General features: G+C 52.6%; 1 protein-coding gene across 8 annotated transcripts; it reads right to left on the bottom strand.

Annotated features, from left to right (window-relative positions):
- Positions 1-3,514: 3,514 nt before the first annotated feature.
- On the bottom strand, positions 3,515-14,767 carry SERPING1 (serpin family G member 1). Of its 8 annotated transcripts, XM_039537372.1 has the most exons (9): positions 14,626-14,767; positions 13,837-13,892; positions 12,016-12,453; positions 11,517-11,955; positions 8,617-8,754; positions 7,685-7,888; positions 7,189-7,331; positions 5,183-5,402; positions 3,515-4,500 (listed from the first exon to the last, which is right to left on the bottom strand). In XM_039537372.1, exons 1-9 carry the CDS (start codon positions 14,747-14,749, stop codon positions 4,250-4,252), a joined length of 2,013 nt encoding a protein of 670 aa, XP_039393306.1. In that variant the 5' UTR covers positions 14,750-14,767; the 3' UTR covers positions 3,515-4,249. The 8 variants fall into 8 exon arrangements, with proteins under 8 accessions (XP_039393306.1, XP_039393303.1, XP_039393305.1 ...); XM_039537369.1 differs by having other exon boundaries at positions 11,517-12,453; XM_039537371.1 differs by having other exon boundaries at positions 11,517-12,450.
- Between the last annotated feature and the right edge of the window lie 6,609 nt (positions 14,768-21,376).

Raw genomic sequence — 21,376 nt, 5'->3', positions numbered from 1 at the left:
GGTGAGCTTGGAATGGAACCCAGGAGTCCTGGCTCATAGGCCCAATAACTAGACAGTCAATAACTAACCATAAAGCAGGAGGAAGACTCCCCAAGGTGGCCAGTCAGGGCTCCGCTGTGCCAGGGGCTGTACAGACAGAATAAAGAGCAGGACTGTGGGTCAGATCCTTTCTGGAGCTCCCTGGACAAGGGTGAGAGCTAACTCTGTGAGTGCTGACCCATCTCCTCTCCCATGCCATAGGACACGATCAGCACCCGGCTGTGCCAGTACAATGCCTGCTTAAGGCACCTGGCAAACAGCTTCTGGGGGACCAACCAGCTGCCGCTCAGCATCACCAGTGGCATGAGCCTCTGCCAGCGCCAGCTCTCCCACCTCAGAAACACCATCAGCAAGATGAAGGTAAAGGAGCCCATACTCCTGCCCTGGGACAGTGCTGTAGCCTGCGGATAAACCATGGGAGAAACCATTGCTGCCTTTAGCTGTGGGGGGAAGCAGAGCTGACATGTCTCTGCAGGTGGTTTATTCTGCAAGTGATTATCACTGCAGATTGGTATGCAGAGCGCTGGTGCCTTGTGGATAAAGCCCTAGGCTGGGATCCAGGAGATGGCGGTTCAATTTTCGGCTCTACACAGGTTCCCTGTGAGACCTTGATCTCAGGGCTGGATTAATGCAGCCCTGAATACCCCTCTCTCCCTGTGATGCGGTGGTAATAAGGGCCTCTCTTGAGAGGTGGTGGAGTCCCCCCTAGCCAGTGGGGTCACTCTCCTTGGGAGATGGGGAACAGGGGCAAAAATAGTCTGTGATCATGTCATCGAAGCCTGTATCGTGATGCACATGGCTAAGGGACTGAATTAAGGTTTCAGGGGCAGCTTTAATTCTGCTATTTCCTAACTGTTGAATGATTGACTTTGTGACCTTCACATTCTTTTAATGTAGCTTTTATGGATGTAATTTCCTAGGAACTTTAAAAATTACTGGCGGGGGGGGACAGATCTCCCCCAGTGGAACCATTTTGATCCTAGCCTCAGCCATCAGCAAGGTTAGAATGTTTAGATCCACCACACAGAGCTCTGCCTCTGGAGCTAGCGGAGTAGGTGGGCGCAGTGGTAGGCTGTTATCTTCCAAGAGACTCAGGCACTAAGACCATAAGAACGGCCATACTCGGTCAGACCAATGGTCCATCTAGCCCAGTATGCTTCAGAGGGAATGAACAGAACAGGGCACATATCGAATGATCCATCCCCTGTCACCCAGTCCCAGCTCCTGGCAATCAGAGGGTTAGGGACACCCAGAGCATGGGGTTGTGTCTCTGACCATCCTGGCTAATAGCCATCAATGGACCTAACCTCCATGAACTTAACTAATTTTTTTCTGAACCCCGTTATACTTCCGGCCTTCACAACATCCCCTGGCAATGAGTTCCACAGTGCGGCTGTGTGTTGGGTGAAGAGGGGGTTGGGACACGTGGCCAGTGGGTTTTACAGCTATTGGATGGCAGCAGAGGAATAGTGAGACTCAGGATGCCTGAGTTCCACTGCAGGCTCTGGAGAGGATAGAGCCTAGTGGTTATAGACCCTTCTGCCCTGTCCCCCCTTTGCACCCTCTGACTACGGCAACTCCTTCACCCTATCCACTCTCAGGCGGCTTCTGCCTTCCCCTCCACGCTGCCTGGGCACCAACAGGGGAGCACGGGGAGTACGGGAGAGACAGGTTCTCTGCTCAGTTCCAGCAGTGCAGGGGCTCCTGGCAGCCAAGAGCAGAAATTGTAGGGAAAGTGCTGCTGAGCACCTGTTTCCCTGGGCTGGTTGGAGCATGATCAGTGCAGACAGAATCACTGGACATTTTAGCTGCCTAATTCTTAACACCTGAGAAAGGGAGCTGTGGTGAAGATCTAAAGACCAAAGGTTCAAACATCCATGCTGGGAGCCTTCATGGGCTTTTCTGTTTCTCTCTTTCCCCGATTTATAAACCTGGTTTATTTCATTTGCCCGACACAGACTTGCCCTTTCCACGTGGTTTGATGGCTGGGGAATGTTGTGATCTGCCAGGCATAGGGAGCGACCTGCAGCAAAATCCAGGTGTTCTATAGTTTGGTGACTTTTGGAGGGGTGACCTCCTGACATTTCATTCTCTCTCTCTCTCTCTCTCTCTCTTTTTGTTCTGCCCAGCAGCCATCAGCAGCACCGTACCCGTCCTTCTGCGAAGTGGCCTGGCCCTTTGCTGGCACCGGGTGGAGGGAGATCACCACCGGGCCCCAGCTCTCCAAGGAGCTTCTTGAGTACTTGAAGCAACTGCAGTTCCCCTGTGGCTGAAGACACACTTTTGTGCAGCTAGTGAGTGTGTGTGTGTGTGTGTGTGCGCGTGCAAAAGGTGGGGGTAGGGGGTGAGTGTGTTTGTGCATTGCTCTGGGTATGTGTGTGTACGTGTGTGGAGGTACAGTTGAGACCGTGGGTCGAATTTTCCAACATGCCTGTATGATGAAGTCATTTCAGCTCCAGACTTTCACTGATTTCAACAGAAGTGAGACGCCCCCTTTGTGGCTCTGGGCCTAAGTCCCATCTCTGAAAGAGACACAGGTGCTCAGTCCCACTGAGACTCCGGCTCCTGAGGGCCTGAATCACTTTTGAAGATAGGATTTAGAAGCCTGGGTCACTTGGACGCTTTGGAAAACGCACCCAGTGCTCCAAGCCCAGCTGGAAACCAAAAGCACCTTTGAAGCGATGAATGTGGCTCACGAGAACAAGAGGAAGACACTCTCCTGCACTGACTGTGCATCTCACCAGCCATGCTACTAATAATTATATTTAATATCTATTGCCTCTCTCACCTTCCCACCGGGGTGTGGCCCCACAAGGTGGCTTTGGTAGCGAGTATATTTTTAAATAAAACACATCTTTTCTAGTCCTGCGACCATGGTATACCTGCAGCTCATCCCTTTGGCTCATTTGCATACAACACTCCGGCAGGCTGGCTGGCTGGATATACCGCAGCGGAACCTGCTCAGCCCTCCACTTGGCCAATCCAAGCGCTGCATGCTAATTTCCCCTTGCCTCTGAACCATACCACTGGAAGGCCAGGCCAATGGGTGGTGCCCCCAGCTGTCAAGTTACTATACCACCTGGAGGGTGGAGTGGGGCTGCCCCACTGGCTATGGTGCTAAATATGGGGATTCCTTAGGGCAAGAAGAGAGATGGAGTGGGGGGCAGAGGGAGGCATCTGCGGGTGTTATGGGATCTCTCCTGTACATGTATGTAGCTCATACTAGGCTCTTGGCCTAGGAAATCCTTGAGTCAGGTTCCTCCAGGGGAATTCAGTGTGACAACAACTTGCGTGGGGGGTGACTAGATCTGGATAATGACCCCTCAAGGTGTTATTTACCCTTGTGCCCCTACATTTACCACCCAGGGAGGTAACCGGACCAGTGGAAACACCCCCTCCACTCCACAGTGTTTGCCCTCACGCAGCCCGTCTGGCAGCAGGCACTCTGGAAGGTGAGAAGGAGAGGCCAGGAAGCCAAAGTTTTCAGACTTTATTTACTGTTGGAAGAGGCAGCGGCTGCTGTGATGGGGACAGAGTTGAGGGAGTGGGGAGAAGGGACCCCCCCACAGATCAGCTCGTCCCTGTACATTTCAGAAGATCCGAGCCTGGGATGGTCACAGGCTACAGACAGTCAAGTAGGGAGAGGGAGGAACAAAGGGGCTGAGGGGAGAAGAGAGAGAGGGAGACAGAAGGAAAATCCAGAGAGAACAGACTGTGGTGATGAATGGGGTGTATTGGGAGATAGCTAGATAGAGGTTACGTATTGGGGATGCATGGATAGATAATAATAATAATCCCTAGTTCATCTACAGCCCTTTCCATCAGCAGATCTTTAGTGCTTTACAGAGCAGGTCAGGATCATTATCCCCATTTTGTGGATGGGGAAACTGAGGCATAGAGCTAGAATGTCTCTTGATCTAGGACGCCTAGCAGCAGAACCTAGGTCTCTGAGAGTCCCAGTACACTGTGCTAACCACTAGGCTACACTGCCTCCCAGGTCAGTCCCTTGATAAATGCTGTGTGGAATTGATAGTGAAGTAGAAGGGAGTGCATGGGGATGAATGGATGGTTATATACGGAGGAGGAGAGAGAGACAGATATTCCCCCCCCAAAAGCGTCACAGCCAAGCAGCACTCCGCTGGCACCCTGTTCAGTGCCTGTGGCACCAGGGCATACCATGCAAGTGGCACTGGGCGTGGAGAGGGTTGGTTCATACTCTGGGGTCGTTGACGTGGCCCATGAAGATGGGGAAGCGGTGGTCATCATTCCACAGCACGAAGAGGAAGGGCTGCTGCACATCGAAGACCCAGGCAGTGCGGGCCACCGAAAAGGCTGTGGCAGCTGCGGCCTCCACCCCTTCCTCGTTCAGCTCCAGCATGGCCCGGTGCTGGGCACTCGTCACCAACAGATCCTCTGTCTCTGAGATGCCGCACAGGTTCGAATCATAGAAAATTCCGTAGTCTGGAGAACAGGCAGAGAAGGGAGGAGGTAGGAACCACCCCTCAGTGCACAGGAGTCTGCCCCAGTGCTGGAGAACCTCCTCCTGGGTAGACACCAGTGCCAGAGATCAACCTTGGAGATGGGCCACTCAGAACCACGGGAGCCCATGATATGTCCAGTGGTCTCATGGGACCAAGAGACATGGGACTGATCAGCTATGGGAATGGGTCATTCCAAACCAAGGGAGCCTGTGATATGTCCAAAAGTCAAATGGAGCCAATAGACATTAGTGTGATGGATCGGCCATGGAGAAGGGTCACTCAGAACCAGGTGTCATGATCCACCCAGCAGTCTCACATATCCATCAGACACGGGATAGATCGATCAAGGAAATGGGTCACTCAGAACCAGGGAGCTGCAGGGGGGAGTATCCACGGTGTGTCCACTGGTCTCACAGACCCAATAGACACTGGCGTGGTGGATTAGCCATGGGAATGGGTCTCTCAGAAGCAGCGGTCTGATGCCACCCCTCAGGAAGTGACAGCATTGCTCATCCATTCCCCTCCAGGAAGTGATGTCACAACCCAACACCCCTGCTCTGATGTCCCTTCCTGCCCAGAGGGGGAGGGGGCTCTCTTGCCTCTTCCCCTCCCACCCCAGCCCCCACTGCCGCCATCTACCACCTGCCCAGCACCATCCTTACCCATCTCCCCCAAGATGTCCATGAGGTCCTGGGAGCTGTCCAGCTTCAACTTGGGCAGGCTCACCACAGTGGGCTTGAAGGGGACACCCATCAGCTTCTTCATCACCGCAGTGAAGGTCTCTTTGGTCAGCTTCTGCTCCAGCTGGGCGAGCATCTGGGACACGTGCTGGGGCACGATGACTATGAGGCTCATGTTGTGGGACAGCTGCAGCCGGCCAACCTTGGGGGAAGACGACACAAAGGCCTCTCTGTGCTGAGGGCCTGTCCTAAGCCCCAATCAAACGTCCCCTTCTCCCGTCCGTCCCTTCATGTGCCACAGCTGGGCCCTCATCACCCCATCCCCCTATTCTTGGAGTCCTTCCAATGGGACCTCCAAGCCACCCGTGGGCGTGAACCAGCATCATGCCACTGACTGCCGTCTTGGTCAGCTGGGGATCAGGCCCCTTGTGCCTACACCTACCCTGCAGCACCAACTGCAACCCCTGCGAGCCAGGGCATGGGTACATGGTGCCTTTGCTGTCCCACTCCCCATCTCTGGGACACCAACCAGTTCTCCCACATGCTTTTGTGTCCCCAAGTCCCGCCCCCTTCCCGTTCTTGGTCCCGCCCACTCCCATGCCTGGGCAATTAGGGCTGAGCGACACTTTTTCATCAAACCATTTTCGCCCCCCAAGACAGCTGGCATTTTTCAACCACGTTTCCTCCAAAACTTCCTGCCAAACATATTTTTGGACAAAACAGTGGAAAATGAACATTTTCCATTAAATGGTTTCAGGTTTCAAAAGCCAAAAATGCTTCTAACTTTTTTTTTTTTTAACTGAAAAACAATATTTTTTGCAAAAATCAAATTAAAAAAAAGTGTTTAAAACCAAAAAAAAAAAAACCCCACTTATTTTTTATGTAAAACTTTTTTTTTTAACCAAAACCTGTTTGGTTCAAACCAAAAACCAATTTGGTTTCTTACTGAAATTTCCCCCCCCTAATAAACAACTGATTTCCTTTTTAACAGAAAACTGATTTTTGAACCAAAAAGCAATTTGAATGTTGTTTTTACCAAAAACATGTTTACTTTCTACCCAAAAACTAATTAAAAGGACAAAAAAGATTTCTTAAAGAAAACCAATTTAAAAAAAAAATTCTTGCCAGAAACCAATTTTCTTTCTAAACAAAACGCAGTTGTTTTAGAGCACTAAATTCAGTTTTTTCCCTGCTAACAACTGATTTGCTTTCTAACCAAAAAAACCCTGATTTGCTGATGAATTAAAATGTGTTAGTTTCTCATTTAAAAAAGTCAAGGCCAAACAAACAAATGCCCCCCCCCCCAAAATCTTTGAAAAATGTGTTGCCTGAAAATCATGAAGGAAACAAACATTTTTGGACTCTTGGTGTTTTGTGACCAGTTCAGCTTATAATGCTAGGGTCGGTTGGAAATGTGGGACAATAAAGACTTGCAGTTATCTCTCTTAGGATCTTATCCCAGCACCCATCATCTGGGCGCCTTGCATGCAGAACCAATGCTCTGCTGGAGAAAAAACTTCCCAGGCAATGACTGGACCCACGCTCTGTGGAGCCACGGATATTGGATGCCATGAGTTGAGAGTCCTCAGCTTGAGATCCCCACCTGCACCCTGAGCCTGCTATTCTGAGATGCTGGCTTCACTTGGATGAGATGGGAGGTGGGGAGGGGAGAGGAGTGTGGAGAGGGGGGCATAGGGGTAGGGTGACCAGATGTCCCATTTTTAAAGGGACAGTCCAGTTTTTTGGGACTTTTTCTTATCTAGGCGCCTATTACCCCCCCACCCCCGTCCCGTTTTTTCACAGTCGCTGTCTGGTCACCCTACACAGGGGACATCAGTAAGTGACATTATGGAGGAGGTGCGACGGGGTGGAAAACAAGGAGACAGTGGAGGGGAGAAGGAAGCGAAAGTGGAGTTGTCATTGGAAGGTGGGCAAGGCAGGCGCCAAGAGGGGAGGGGGCGTGGCACAGAGCACCCACGGGGGCTCACCTTGGCCTGCAGGCTGGGGTCATTGAAGAAGGCCAGCGGGTACTTCTTGCTGGTCATCATGGGCACCTGGATGGGGGCCTGGCCCGGGCGGTAGAACGTCTCATTCACTGTGTTCTTCACTTTAAAGGTCGTCTTCCACTTGGCTGGAGGGCGAAAGGACAGGGAGACGTAGCCGGGGAGCACCCTCAGTGCAGGGGTATCCCAGAGGAGTCCCTCGAGGGCAGGGGGCTTGCGGGGATGGGCAGCCTGGAGGAGCCACTGGGGCAGAGAGCTCCAGGTGGGCTCCCTGGGGGCTAGGATATCTCAGGGGACCGGTCCCAGTGGGTGCATGTGTTGCAGGGGTGGGTCTAACAGGAGGGGCAAAGGGAATGTGTCCCTGGAGACTTGGATATTGGGCGGGGGGGCAGGTCCAAGGGACCCGGGTTTTTGGAGGGAACGTAGGGGGGCAGGGAAGCGGGTCCTGGGCATGGCACGGTGCAATGCGCCCCTCCCTTACATTGGAAATAGACAGCGTTGAGCAGCACCAGCTGGACGTCCGGCTCCAGCTCCTTCAGCAGCCTCCTGATCTTGCCCTTGGTCACGTCTTTCACCCACTTGTTGATGAATCGCAGGTCCTGGGTCTCGTTGCCACTGAGCACATGGGGCCGGCTGTTGTAGAAGCGCAGCGACTGGTTGCGGAAGGCTTCGTTCAGGTGCAGGCCTGCAAGCCGGGAAGGCAAGGGGATGAGGAATCCAGTGCCACCCTGTGAAGCCCTCAAACTTCCCCTGCCACCTGGGCAACACCAACCTCCCCTTACTCCTACCCCCTAACCATGTCGCGAACCCTCTTCCTGACCAAAGGAAATTAGACACACCCCTCCCCCCTCCTGGTGCCTCAGTTTCCCCATCTGTAAGATCAGCCTCTCTGCTGAGCAGCATTAGATGTTGGGGCCCTGCAGGGGAAATCGTTGAAGGGATAACTTGTTTATTTACGCTATCTCCACCTGTCCTGGAATGGGGTGGTCACAAAGAGCACTCAGGCTAATCCCCTCTTTCAGAGATCCCGGTCCAGACTCCAACGCCCACTTCCCAGGAAGCAAGCCTGTCCCCAGAATTGACTCTAGTTGCAGACATTAAGGCAGAGAGCGAAGCTTCTGCTGTTTGTAACAGCTTCTCCCAAAAAGAAGCTGGATTACAAAACTAACAGCAACACAGCATGTCTCCAAAGCCTGAACACTTGCTTGCACAGTAAAAAAAAAAAAAAAGAGCTTCTAAGACTCTGTGCAACAGTGCTGCCTTGGGACCCCTGCCATGACAATGCCTCCTTCCCTGAAGACATGCTGGGGAGGAGGAGCTGGAAAGTGCTTTGAGATTCTCAGAGGGAAGAGCAAAGCACTGGCATTTCTCTGCTGACCTGAGTGCCGATGTGAAGCCCTCATGCCCACTCACCTTGGCGGAGGAAGAGCTTTGAGGCTGAGATCAAGGGCTGGGATTTGAGGAGCCGCTGCAGTGCAGTGTGGACGCAGACGAGATTTGAGGGGTAGGAGAGGATGGACTCCAGTCGCTCTTTGGTTTCGCCCCGGGCCCCTGTGTGAGAAGAACAAGTTCTCAGATGGGAGGATGAGGATTGACAAGGCTGGGGAAAGGGGCAAGGGCCACTCCTGCAGGGATATTGGCCTTGGATAATTCTGTATGTGGGTGGCACTGGGGGCTGGGCTGGAGACTCATCTCCACGGGATTGCTTGTTCTCTGGGGTTTCCTTGGTTGGCCGGGCCTTTCCTCCTCATTGGGGGCTCCCAGTACCATTGGTAACACCATCTCACCCTAGCCACCCAGCGGCGTTGCTTTGGCCCATGGCCAACGGGAGAAGGCTCCCAGTGCACCATCCCAGAGGGAGGCAGAGCTGGGCATGGCCCCCTCAAAATGGGAGTATTTGGGGATGGGGGGGTAAGTGAAGGGGGGGGTGACGAGTGTTTGGAGAGTGGTGGGTGTGAGCGATGGCTGCGTTTGTGAGGTTGAATGTGTGTGTGATCGTTGTGTGACCGGCTCTGTGTGTGTGGTTGTTTTGTGTGTGCAATGGTTGTGTGTGTGTGTGTGTGTGTGTGTGTGTGTGTGTGTGTGTGTGTGTGTGTGTCAGATGGCTGTGTGTGCGCTGACTGGATTTGTGTAACGGTTATGTGTGTGCACATACACAGTGGTTGTGCATGTGTGAAATGGTTGTGTCTGCACATGCAATGGCTATGTGCACAATGGTTGTGCATGCAACAGTAGTGTGTGCATGCAATGGTTGTGTGTGTGTGCATGCATGATGGCTATTTGGGCCTGTGATGTTTGTGTGGACATGTCTGGTGACTGTATGTGCAATGACTGTGTGTGTGTGTGAGTGATGGTTCACTGGGTATGTGTGATGGGTGTCTGATAGCTGGATGAGCATGCGATGAGTGTGTATGTGATGGCTGTGTGCATGCAATGTGTGTATGTGTGTGAGACGGCTGTGAGTGTGATAGGTTTGATAGTGCACAATGGGGATGTGTGTGATGGCTGTGTGCGCGCGCACAATGGGTTTGTGTGCTATGGTTATATGTGTTTGATAAGTGAGTTGTGCCATGGGTGTTTACACATGATGGGTGTTTTTGTGGTGGCTGTTTTGAGCATGTATGATGGGTGTGCGTGTGCAATGTGCATGTGTATGACAGGTGTGTGTGCACTGTGTGTGTGAGAGCTGTGTGTATGCACTCTGGGTGGGTTTATGATGGTTGTGTGTGTCTGTAATGGGTGTGTGTGTGTGTGATGGATATTCGTGTGACAGCTGGGTGGGTATGCATGCGCAATGGGGGTGTAGGTGTGACAGATGCATGTGTAGGCTGGGTGTGTGTATGATGGGTGTGTACGTGTGCACGTGATGGGTATATGTGTGACAGCTGTGTGTCTGTGTGATGGGTGTATGTGTGACAGGTGTGTGTGATGTCTGTGAGTATGAGATAGGTGTATGTGTGAGAGGTATGTGTGCAACATTTGTGGGTGTGTGTGAGAGGTATATGTATGATGTGTGTGTATGTGAGCTGTGGGTATGCATGATGGGTATATGTGTGAAAGGGGTATGTGTGACACCTGTGGGTATGTGTTATGGGTGTATGTGTGAGAGGTGTGTGTGTGAAGGCTGGGTATATGTGTGATAGGAGTGTGTGTGATAGCTGTGAGTATGTGTGATGGGTGTATGCGTGACAGGTGTGTGTCAGATAGCTGTGGGTATGCGTGAGAGGTATATGTATGATGTGTGTGTGTGTGTGAGACACCTGTGGGTATGTGTTATGGGTGTATGTGTGAGAGGTGTGTGTGAAGGCTGGGTGTATGTGTGACAGGTGTTTGTGTGATACCTGTGGGTATGCGTGATGAGTGGATGTGTGAGAGGTGTGCGTGTGAAGGTTGGGTGTATGCACGAAAGTTGTGTGTGAGATAGTTGTGGGTATGTGTGAGAGGTATACGTATGATGTGTGTGTGAGAGAGAGAGAGAGCTGTGGCCATGTGTGATGTGTGTGTGTGACAGGTGTGTGTGAAGGCTAGGTGTATGTGTGACAGGAGTGCGTGTGTGACAAGTGTTGGTATGTGTGATGGATATATGTGTGACAGATGTGTGTGTGACAGATGTGGGTACTCGTGGTAGGTGTATGTGTGGCTGGTGTGTGTGCAATAGCTGTGGGTATGCATGATAGGTGTATGTATGCCAGGTGTGTGTGTGTGAGAGACAGCTTTGGGTATGTATGATACGTATATGTGTGATAGGTGTGTGTGTGTGACAGCTATGGGTTTGTGTGATGAGTGTATGTGTGACAGGTGTGTGTGAGAGCTGTAGGTATGTGTGATGGTGTATATGTGACAGGTGTGTGTGTGTGTGTGACAGCTATGGGTATGCGTGATGAGTGTATGTGTGACAGGTGTGTGTGAGAGCTGTAGGTATGTGTGATGGGTGTATATGTGACAGGTGTGTATGTATATGTGACAGACAGGTGTGAGAGCTGTAGGTATGTGTGATGGGTGTATATGTGACAGGTGTGTATGTATATGTGACAGGTGTGTGTGTGTGTGACAGCTGTGGGTATGCGTGATGGGTGTATGTGTGATAGGTGTGTGTGTGACAGCTGTTGGTATGCGTGATGGGTGTGTGACAGGTGTGTGTGTGACAGTTGTGGGTATGTGTGATGGGAGTATGTGTGACAGGTGTGTGTGTGTGTGACAGCTGTGACTCGGTGTGATGGGTGCATGTGTGACAGGTGTGTGTGTGAGACAGCTGCATCTGCGTGTGCGATGACTGTGTGTGTGACTGCTGTGTAAGTGTGCACTGCCCTTACCCAGCAAGAGGTGTGAGAGTGCCAGGGCCACACTGAAGGGCGAGAAGACCACGTTGGAGCCAGAGCCTTCCACCTTGACCAATTTCGAATAGAAATTCAGTGCAAAATCAGTCAGCGCTTTTGCCACCATAGGGCTCTCCTCCTTGGAGTCGTCCCCACAGCTTCCCCAGGGGTCACTGGGCGGGCACCGCTGCGGTGTTGTAACGGGCACCGTAGCGGCCTCAGTGGTGGGTGCTGCAGTGGGCTCCTTGGTTGGTTCCTTGGCCGACTCCTTTTCAAGCTCCTTGTCCAGCTCCTTGGCCGACTCCTCGTCAAGCCCCTTGTCCGGTTCCTTGGCCGACTCCTTTTCAAGCTCCTTGTCCGGCTCCTTGGCCGACTCCTCGTCAAGCCCCTTGTCCGGCTCCTTGGCCGACTCCTCGTCAAGCCCCTTGTCCGGCTCCTTGGCCGACTCCTCGTCAAGCCCCTTGTCCGGCTTCTTGGACAGTTCCTTGTCCGGCTCCTTGGACAGTTCCTTGTCCGGCTCCTTGGACAGCTCCATGGTACTCTGGATCTCTGATGTATGTCTCTCAGGGACCCCTCCCGGGCCACTCATGCCAGTAGCCTGATCGGCTTCCCCTTCTCCCTCTGTCATGCTGGAGGCAGCTTTGCAACCTGTGGACTCCTCTCCCCCTGGCCCTTCCTGCACCAGCCCCTGCTGGGTCTCCTGCCCCTCCCTCTCTCCCCCATCCTCCCTCTCTCCCCCATCCTCCCCTCCCTTCCCCGAGGTTTGCTCAGGGCCTTCCCTGGTCTGCGGAGGGTCTTCTCGACAAATCACAGCCTCCTGGCGGATCCCATTGTTGGCCTCCTCATCTCCTGTGGAGTTGTGGGCAGCAGCTTGTAGGGGGACCTTGGAAGCAGGGCACTGTTTGTCCCCTTCTGCCCCATTCAGCCAATCCTGCTGTGCCAACACCATAAAGGAAAGGAGAAGGATCCATCAGATAAGCGAGATACAAGGCCCAAGGGGTGTGATTGGATCTAGTACCAATTAAGGGGTGATTCACTGCCCCTTACCCCTCAGGAACTGCCTGACTCTCCCCAGCTGGAGATTCAGCTGAGTGGGGAAATCCCCAAGGGGTGGAGCTACAGGGAAGTTCCTAGGAGGTGGAGTTTCCAGGAGGCAGAGCTGGGGGGAAGTTCCCAGGAGGTGGAGCTCTGGGGGAGTGGGTGTGGCCAGAGCACACCACTCTGGTCAATATTCTTTGTTCAAAATGTTTTTTTCAACAAAAAAATGGCTTTTTAATCAAAATGGCATTTCTGGTGTGTGTGTGTGGGGGGGAATCCATTTTTGGATGACAGGGGCGCTTAAAAACCCAATTTTCCAGTTTTTAGCCACCAAAAACTGAAAAATTTCAGGACTTAGGTGAAAATGTTCAGTGAAAGCAAATATTTCTGTCCAACTGCCTAAAGTTTTTTGCTTTCCAGTTGTCAGAAACCAAAACATTTTCAGTCACCAAAAACCATTATTTTTTCCAGTGTTAGTTTTTTTGCTGAAATAAATGACAGGCCAGAAAACATTACAGTTTTCAGCAATGAAAACAAGTAATGCTCCCTTTGAGGGGAGCGATAGCTCAGTGGTTTGAGCATTGGCTTGCTAAATCCAGGGCTGTGAGTTCAATGCTTAAGGGGATCTTGGGCAAAAAAGTGTCTGGGAATTAGTCCTGCTTTGACTAGATGATCTCCTGAGGCCCCTTCCAACCCTGATATTCTATGAAACATCTCAGGTGGAAAACTTTCAATAAACTCCCCAAATTTTGCCTAAGCAGGTGAAAATTTTGGGGTTTCCAGTGCCTTAAACCCCCTAATTTTGGGAAACTGTTCTAGTTTTGGTGGCCAAACATGGAATTTATTTTCCTTTTTTTTTTTTTTTGGTTAATAAAACCCCAAAAGGTTTTGCAGAAAAATATAGGCAAAAATGAAAGAAAATGGTTCTTTTTGCCAATTGTTTTGCAGATTTAATAAACCAAACATCCTCCACATCCAGAGCGCTGACCATGCCCAGATGGGCACTTACCAGTTGGCATAGTTCAGAGCAACCGGTAGGCTGCTCCAGTCTGTGCCAGGATTGGGGCAGAGTTGGGCAAAGACCCAGCATGCTATGCCGTGCCCACTGGCTCTGGCCCTGTAGTCTGAAGAGTGGGATTTGTGGCAATGGAGCTGGTGCTCAGCACCTCTGTATCTCCAGCCCTAGGGTCCTTGGAGCATTCATCTCCAGCACTCAATGGGTTAAACTCCCCACTCCCCAGGAAGGACAAGGCTCCCCCAGCACGGAGGATTGACTCACGCCTGTGAAGGTCACCAACCACACCAGGATCAACCAGCTCTTCATGGCAACGAATCCTGCCAAAGCAATGCCCAGAAGTCAGTGAAAACCCTGCCCACCTTTGCCCTCTCCTGGCCCAGATGCTCACAGTGCTGGGCCTGGCTGGGGCCCCCAGGTGCAACCCCTCCCACCGAAGTACAGTGCCCCCTCCTCAGCCTGCTGCGCCCAATGCCTTTTCCATTGCACTCCCTCAGCTTCTGTCTGTCTGGCCACCCCTCTGTGCCAGTCTGTCTGTCCTGTCTCTCTGTCCCCCGGTCTCCATGTCTGTCTGCTCACCCCCTCTGTGCCTGTCTGTCCCCCACATCTCTATGTCTGTCTGTCCATTCTCCCCCTCTGTCTGTCTCCCCCATCTCCCTGCTTGTCTGTCTGTCCATCCCTTCTGTCTGTCTCCCAACTCTGTGCCTCTCTCAGTCTGTCTTTCCCACCCTTCTGTGTCTGTCTGTCCCCCACTTGTCCCTGTGTCTGTCTGCGCACCTCTCTCTGTGCGTCCGTCTGTCTGCCTCCCCCTCCGTGTGTCGGACTCTGGGTCTTCCCATTCTGTCTCTTTCGCAATCTCTCATCACATGGCCACTGTGGATGCTAGGTTCGCTCCCAGCAGCTCCCCACCCCTGTTGCTGAAAGCCAGGGGCTGAGAGGCTGAGCCAGGGAGTGGGAGGAACAGACATCAGATGCAGGAGAGAGACAGAGAGAGAGAGAAGTAAGAGGGGCTGACAGTGGTGAAAAAGGGCAGAAATCTGCCTCATATCTGACCCCAGACCCAGAGCCCCACCTGCTCCCTGTGTTCCGGAGTGATCAGTGTCCAGACCTGAGTCCAGGCATTCAGGGCACAGAGGGCGGTTGGGGGTGGAGCATAGGGTGGAGGGGATGCACCCATTGGCTGGCTCCGGCCCCGGCCCGTTAAAAATTAAGGATGATTGATTCCTGGTGTGATTTCCCGTAAATCAGGGGGCAAGAGGGGTGGGCAGCAGCTGGTGCGGGGGAGGCACCGGGTGGATTATCCAACTCTGTCAAAGGTGCCAGCTGGAAACCAGGGCCTTGGCCCCTTCCCCCATGAGTATAGCCCCCTGTTCCCACCCTGGGGCAGCAACTGGAGGCCAGAGGTACTGGCTTGAAGTGCTTTCCATCATATACAGCAGGGGTGGGCAAACTTTTTGGCCCCTAGGCCACATTGGATACAGAAATTGTATGGAGGGCCAGGTAGGGAAGGCTGGGGGAGGCTATGCCTACTCAAACAGCAAGATGAGGCGTGGCCTGGCCCCCTAGCCAGCCCCGGGACTCCCACCCCATCCACCCCACTACCCACCCCAGCCTGTCCCCTGGGGCTCCCACATCCTATCCAATACCCCCTCCTCTCCACCTCCTGACCAGCCCCCTGAGGTCCCCTATCCAACCAGGGGTGGCTCTAGACATTTCGCTGCCCCAAACACGGCATCATGCCACGGGGGGCGCTTTGCCGGTCACCGGTCCCGCGGCTCCGGTGGACCTCCTGCAGGCGTGCCTGTGGAGGGTCTGCTAGTCCCGCGGCTTCGGTGGAGCCGCAGGACCAGCGGACCCTCCGCTGCGGGAGGTCCACTGAAGCTGCGGGACCAGCAGACCCGCCAAAGGCGGCCTGCCTGCTGCCCCCCGGCGGCTGGCAGAGCGCCCCCTGCGGCATGCTGCCCCAAGCATGCGCTTGGTGTGCTGGGGCCTGGAGCTGCCCCTGTATCCAACTCTCCCTGCTCTCCCCACCTGTTACCTGTGGGGTGGGGGAAAGGGGGGCTCAGTCCTTTCCCTGTGCGTGTCCCCTGCTCGTTTGGCTGCTCTCCCTGGCAGTCGGGCAGGGCTCGCTCCCTGCCTGGGCTTGGCTGCTGGGGACAGGGGCCAAGCACGCTGGGGGTGGAGGGGGGCCCTGGCTTGCTCTGCCCCTGTCCCCGGCAGCAGGGCCCAGGCCCCTTGACCGCCCCCCTGGAACTCCCCCTGCTCCCCGCCCCCAGACAGTGCCACCCCCGAGCACCAGGTCTGGCGGTGCTATAGCCGGGCCAGCCGGCCGGAGCTGCAGCCCAGGTGCTGGGGGACTGTGACTGTGAGGAAGGCGGTGGGGAGGGGCCAGGGGCTAGCCTCTGCTCCACTCACTGTGTTGCCAGGGAGTTGGGCCGGCTCCTCCGCAAGCCTGTCCTGACCCTGCTCCCTGGCAGGAGCTCAGGGGCCAGAGGGAAGGGGCCCACGGGCCATAGTTTGCCCCCCTCTGATAAACAGGGTTTGCAGTTTGGTTCAATAGCAATCAGCACCCCCATTAAACAAACTGTTCCAGAGCCCCTGCTGGGGTCCCATCTGACAGTAACTGACAGTGTAAAACCCCTGCCTTATTTACTGTCCGTTTGTTGCTGCTGGGATCCGAGCTCCATTTTTCTGATTAGGTCAGCAAGCCACAGCCACGTAGGAGTATTTCCGTGCAAGAGGCCCAATTCCCATCCCCCTCCCCTCACTCCCCTGTGTTCATCTGGAAGTCCATGGGATTGCACTGGTGGAATGGGAATCAGGATTAGGCCCTGCTCTCGCATGGGGGAGTCCTTTCAAAGCAAGGGTCTGTGGATGGGGTGGGAATCTCTTCTGTGCCACCCCTGACACATTTCCCTCTTGTCCCATCTCTCCTCACTTCTCCAGAGCAGCTCAGGAGCCCAAGAGCACAATGTTGAAGTAGTGTCACAAGAGCAGCCCCGTCCTTCCCAATCTGATTCCACGGAATGTCATGGGGCACAGAACCTTCCTACAAATTCCAGGCCCGGCCTGGTTCCGGTTCTCTGTGGAACGCCCCAAAGGTAAACAAACGGCGGGCCCGCATCTGAGCCCGCTCCCAGCCCTGATCCAAAGGTGATCAGTTGGAGGGAAGGCTCTGGATCAGATCAGAGTCACTCCAAAGTGAATCCGGATTGAGCTCAGTATCCAGTCTGAGGCTGGATCCTGTCTCTGGGCCTCTCCTGGTGTGACTGCTACTTTGACCCTAATGGAAATGCCCTGATTTTGATGGCCCTCCTTTCTGAAAACAGGGCCATTGTGACTCAGCCTCTGGGGCTTACAAACAGTTCAACAATGCAAGAACAGGGTGAAAAGAAGCATGAGTGCGATAAGGACTCAGGCCTTATCTAGACACACAAGCTACAGCGGGTTAGCCATCCTGGATTGTTAAAGGAGTGGATGCAGTTATACCTGTATATACAGTTTATATCCACTCCTATGAAGGTGCTTATACCAGTATAGACTAGTATAAAGATGCATACACTGGGATAGCTATTCCTGTGCAGGAAGGGGAATAAACTACACTAGTATAAGACACCTTTATACCAGTATGATGTCATTTACACTAGTGGCTGTACTAGTATAACCATATCAGAAGAAAATTGCACCCCTAACTGGCATAGTTATACCTGTGCAAACCCAACACAGTATGTATAGCAGATCTTGCTCAGGAGCGATATGCTGATACATTAAACCTTGAACTCAAAGAGAACTACCTGACATTTTTCTTGGCATCTTGAGATAGTTGAAGTGTAAGTCCCCTCATGTCCAGAGTTTTAGCTGTACACCTGCCTGATGTCTGGTGAAACTCAGAGAGCCTCATCATAATGTACAAGTGCCCAATCTACACCAAATCATAGAATATCAGGGGTGGAAGGCACCTTAGCAGTTCATCTAGTCCAACCCTGTGCTCAAAGCAGAATCAATCCCCAGACAGATTTTTGCCCCCGATCAACTAAAGGGCCCCCTCAAGGATTGAGCTCACAACCCTGGATTTAGGAGGCCAATGCTCAAACCACTGAGCTATCCCCCCCTCCCCTCTGCCAATGACATACTGGTAGGGCCCAGAGTTGGAGGCAAGTCACAGCTGGAGCTTTCTGCCACCTGGGGAAGGCTGGTCTGTGAAAGAGATGGAGTTGTCTTGGTCTTAGGTTGCACTCAGGTCCCCTTTTCTAGCTTTTCTCCAGGACCAAGAAGAGCAGAGACTTACTTTTTTCTTTAAATCAAAGTTGAGATTTTCAGCTAATCACAGGATTCTGGAGATTTCAGAAATACACAAAGAGTTGTGAGGCTTGTGAGAAAAGCATGAGAGCTGGCAACACAGCTACGTGCCCTAGTCCAGAGAACAACTAGCAGGAAGAAAAACAAGGATTGAGAGTGAGAGGGGAATGACGAGACATGGAAAGTAGAGGTGTGCGAATGATGTATGGAAGAGTGTCACCTCTCTGTCTCTCTGTGAATTTCTCAGAGAAGGTTGGAGTTTCCTCAAATAGAGAATCCCCTGTAAATGGTTCCCAGGCCAGGAGGCTCCTTCAGGAGCAGTTTACCAAGGGTTAATATCTCAGTAGTTTGATTGGATATCTAAGTCTTATGCTCAAATAAATTTGTTAGTCTCTAAGGTGCCACAAGGACTCCTGTTCTTTTTGCAGATACAGACTAACATGGCTGCTACTCTGAAATAAGTCACATGATGTTACGGTTTTGGCTCCCACTGGTGTGTGTGTATTATAGCTGAGTTCCTTGCATCTTCTTGTCAATTGCTGGAAATGGGCCATTTTCATTACCACTACAAACAGTTCTTTTTCTCTCCTGCCGATAATAGCTCACCTTAACTGATCACTCTCCTTAGTGTGTATGGTAACACCCATTGTTTCATGGTCTCTGTGTGTGTGTATATATCTATATCTATATCTTCCTTCTGGATTTTTTACTGCATGCATCCCATGAAGTGGGCTGTAGCCCACAAAAACTTATGCTCAGATAAATTTGTTAGTCTCTAAGGTGCCACAAGTACTCCTGTTCTTCTTCCAACTGAGGAGCTGCTGCCCATGTGAGATCAGCAACAGTTGCTGAAAATCCACTATTACCCGCACAAAATTCTCTGTTACTCACACACTCTAGGGCACCCACCTTTACCCAGGTCCTAGGGCTCAAGGCGTAACCCTCTTAATTTAGGCACCCCCACCCTTTCCCAGTTCCTAGGGCTCCAGGGGAAAAGAACCTAACTTTACCCCTCCGTGGGCTCCGGGGAAAGACCCTTTCCCTGTGGACTCAGAGCTTAATATTTTGCAGGTTTACGGGGTCTTTTACCAGTAATATAGATAATGTTTTCACCCCATAACCTCTATTTATTAACAATCACCAAAACCAGACTGCACACGCGACACATACAGTGCTCACCACTCCCAATAAGACAGATGAACTTTTCTTGATGGCCAGTCAGGATCAGGTCCATCTGGGGGACTCCAGGTTCTGCACGGTGTCATTGGCAGAATGTTGAGGTCTGGCAGCTCTGAGCTTTGGGGCTCTGTCCTGGAGTTGGTTCCCAAATAACTTCCTTTTGGACCCCAGTTTATATAGTGAAATTTGAGTCCTTTTTAGCTATACCTTAACCAATCATTATATTAAAATTTTACTAACCAATCCTAACACAGTGTAACACAATTCTTTAACCAATCGTACCCCACCACCTTAATTAATTTACGCCTAGCAAAATTATGTAACAGACAGAAAAGAACCACAGAAACCATGCAGATAAAAAATAGGGAAGTGGGGACCATAATGACAAAAAAATAAAGAAATGAGGATTTCACAACCACACCTATTGATAAGCAAATCGAGGGACGTGATCATTCCCCTCTATTCGGCATTGGTGAGGCCTCAGCTGGAGTACTGTGTCCAGTTTTGCACCCCACACTACAAGAAGGATGTGGAAAAATTGGGAAGAGTCCAGCAGAGGGCAACAAAAATGATTAGGGGGCTGGAGCACATGATTTATGAGGAGAGGCTGAGGGAACTGGGGTTATTTAGTCTGCAGAAGAGAAGAGTGAGGGGGGATTTGATAGCAGACTTCAATTACGTGAAGGGGGTTCCAAAGAGGATGGAGCTCGGCTGTTCTCAGTGGTGGCAGATGACAGAACAAGGAGTGTGTGGGAGAGTTGCAGTGGGGGAGGTTTAGGTTGGATATTAGGAAAAACTATTTCACTAGGAGGATGGTGAAGCACTGGAATGGGTTACCTAGGGAGGTGGTGGAATCTCCTTCCTTAGAGGTTTTTAAGGTCAGGCCTGACAAAGCCCTGGCTGGGATGATTTAGTTGGGGATTGGTCCTGCTTTGAGCAGGGGGTGGGACTAGATGACCTCCTGAGGTCCCTTCCAACCCTGATGTTCTATGATTCCTTGACAGACAGGACGCTGTCAAACTAAGTTTTCTTTAGCCATCTTAAGATCTGTTTCTTTATCTGGTGATAGCAGGTCTCCTTCTTAACAGCCTGATATTACATTGCTTTAATGTAATTTAGATGGAATGTGAGGATGTGACTTCCTGCTTCTCAGCTAATGGCTGCTGCTTGGCTGCTCTTTTAATCTGGCTGCAGATGAAGACCTTATCCTTACACCACCACCGTGTCTTACAATAAACTCCTTCACTTGCTGGCTCCCCGCCTATGCAGCCCATTGCTTCTTGGCTTCGCTTTCCACTGTTGTACATTATTTCTATTCTGGTAGTCCCAGAGGCCCCAATGGGAGCTGCGGAGATGATTCCAGGAGACTCCCGGTGAAACTAGGGTGACCAGGGGTCCGGTTTTCGACCGGAACACCCGGTCAAAAAGGAACCCTGGCAGTTCCGGTCAGCACCACCAACCGGGCTGTTAAAAGTCCATTTGGTGGTGCTGCGGGGCTAAGGCAGACTAGTCCCTATCTGTCCTGGCTGGCCCCACACTACACCTGGAAGTGGCCAGGAGGTCTGGGTCCTGGGGGGGTGTGTGTGTGTGGCCACAGGGCTCTGCACGTTGCCCCTGCCCCAACACCATCTCCACACTCCCATTGTCCAGGAACCAGCCAATGGGAGCTGGGGGAGACAGTGCCTGTGGGAGACAGTGCCTGTGGGCAAGAGCAGTGCATGGAGCCTCCTAGCCCCCGTGCCAGGAGCTGGACTTGTTTGGCTGCTTCCAGGGCGTGCACAGCGCAGTGCCAGGACAGGCAGGCAGCCTGCCTTAGCCCCTCCCACTACCCCCCGCTGCGCCATTGACCGGGAGCTGCCTGAAGTAAGCCTGTGCCCCAACCCTGAGTCCCTCCCCAAACCTGGAGCACACTCCTGCACCCCAAACCCCTCATCCCCAGCTCACCTCAGATCCTGCACCCCAACCCCCTGCCTCAACCTGCAGCTCTTTCCTGCACTTCAAATCCTTTGGCCCCACCCCCCAGCCTTGAGCCCCCCCCCCTGCAACCCAAGCCCCTCATCCCCAGCTCCATCCCAGAGCTCGCACCCACAGCCCGTATCCCCTCCTCTACCCCAACCCATGCCTCAACCCCTCCCGCACGCTGAATCCCTAGGCTCCACCCCAGCCCAAAGCCCCCTCCTGCACCCCAAACCCCTCATCCCCAACCCCACCCCAGCCCCCTGCCCAGTGAAAGTGAGTGATGGTGGGGGGGAGAGTGAGCCACTGTTAGAGGGGGATATAATGAGCGGGGGCTCAGGGGAAAGGGCGGGGCTAGAGCAGGGGTGGG

This window comes from Mauremys reevesii, linkage group 4 (assembly GCF_016161935.1).
Source record: "Mauremys reevesii isolate NIE-2019 linkage group 4, ASM1616193v1, whole genome shotgun sequence".
NCBI lineage: Eukaryota > Metazoa > Chordata > Testudines > Geoemydidae > Mauremys > Mauremys reevesii.
The sequence above is the reverse complement of the archived record's forward strand: the minus strand, read 5'-3'. Positions and strand labels throughout refer to the sequence as shown.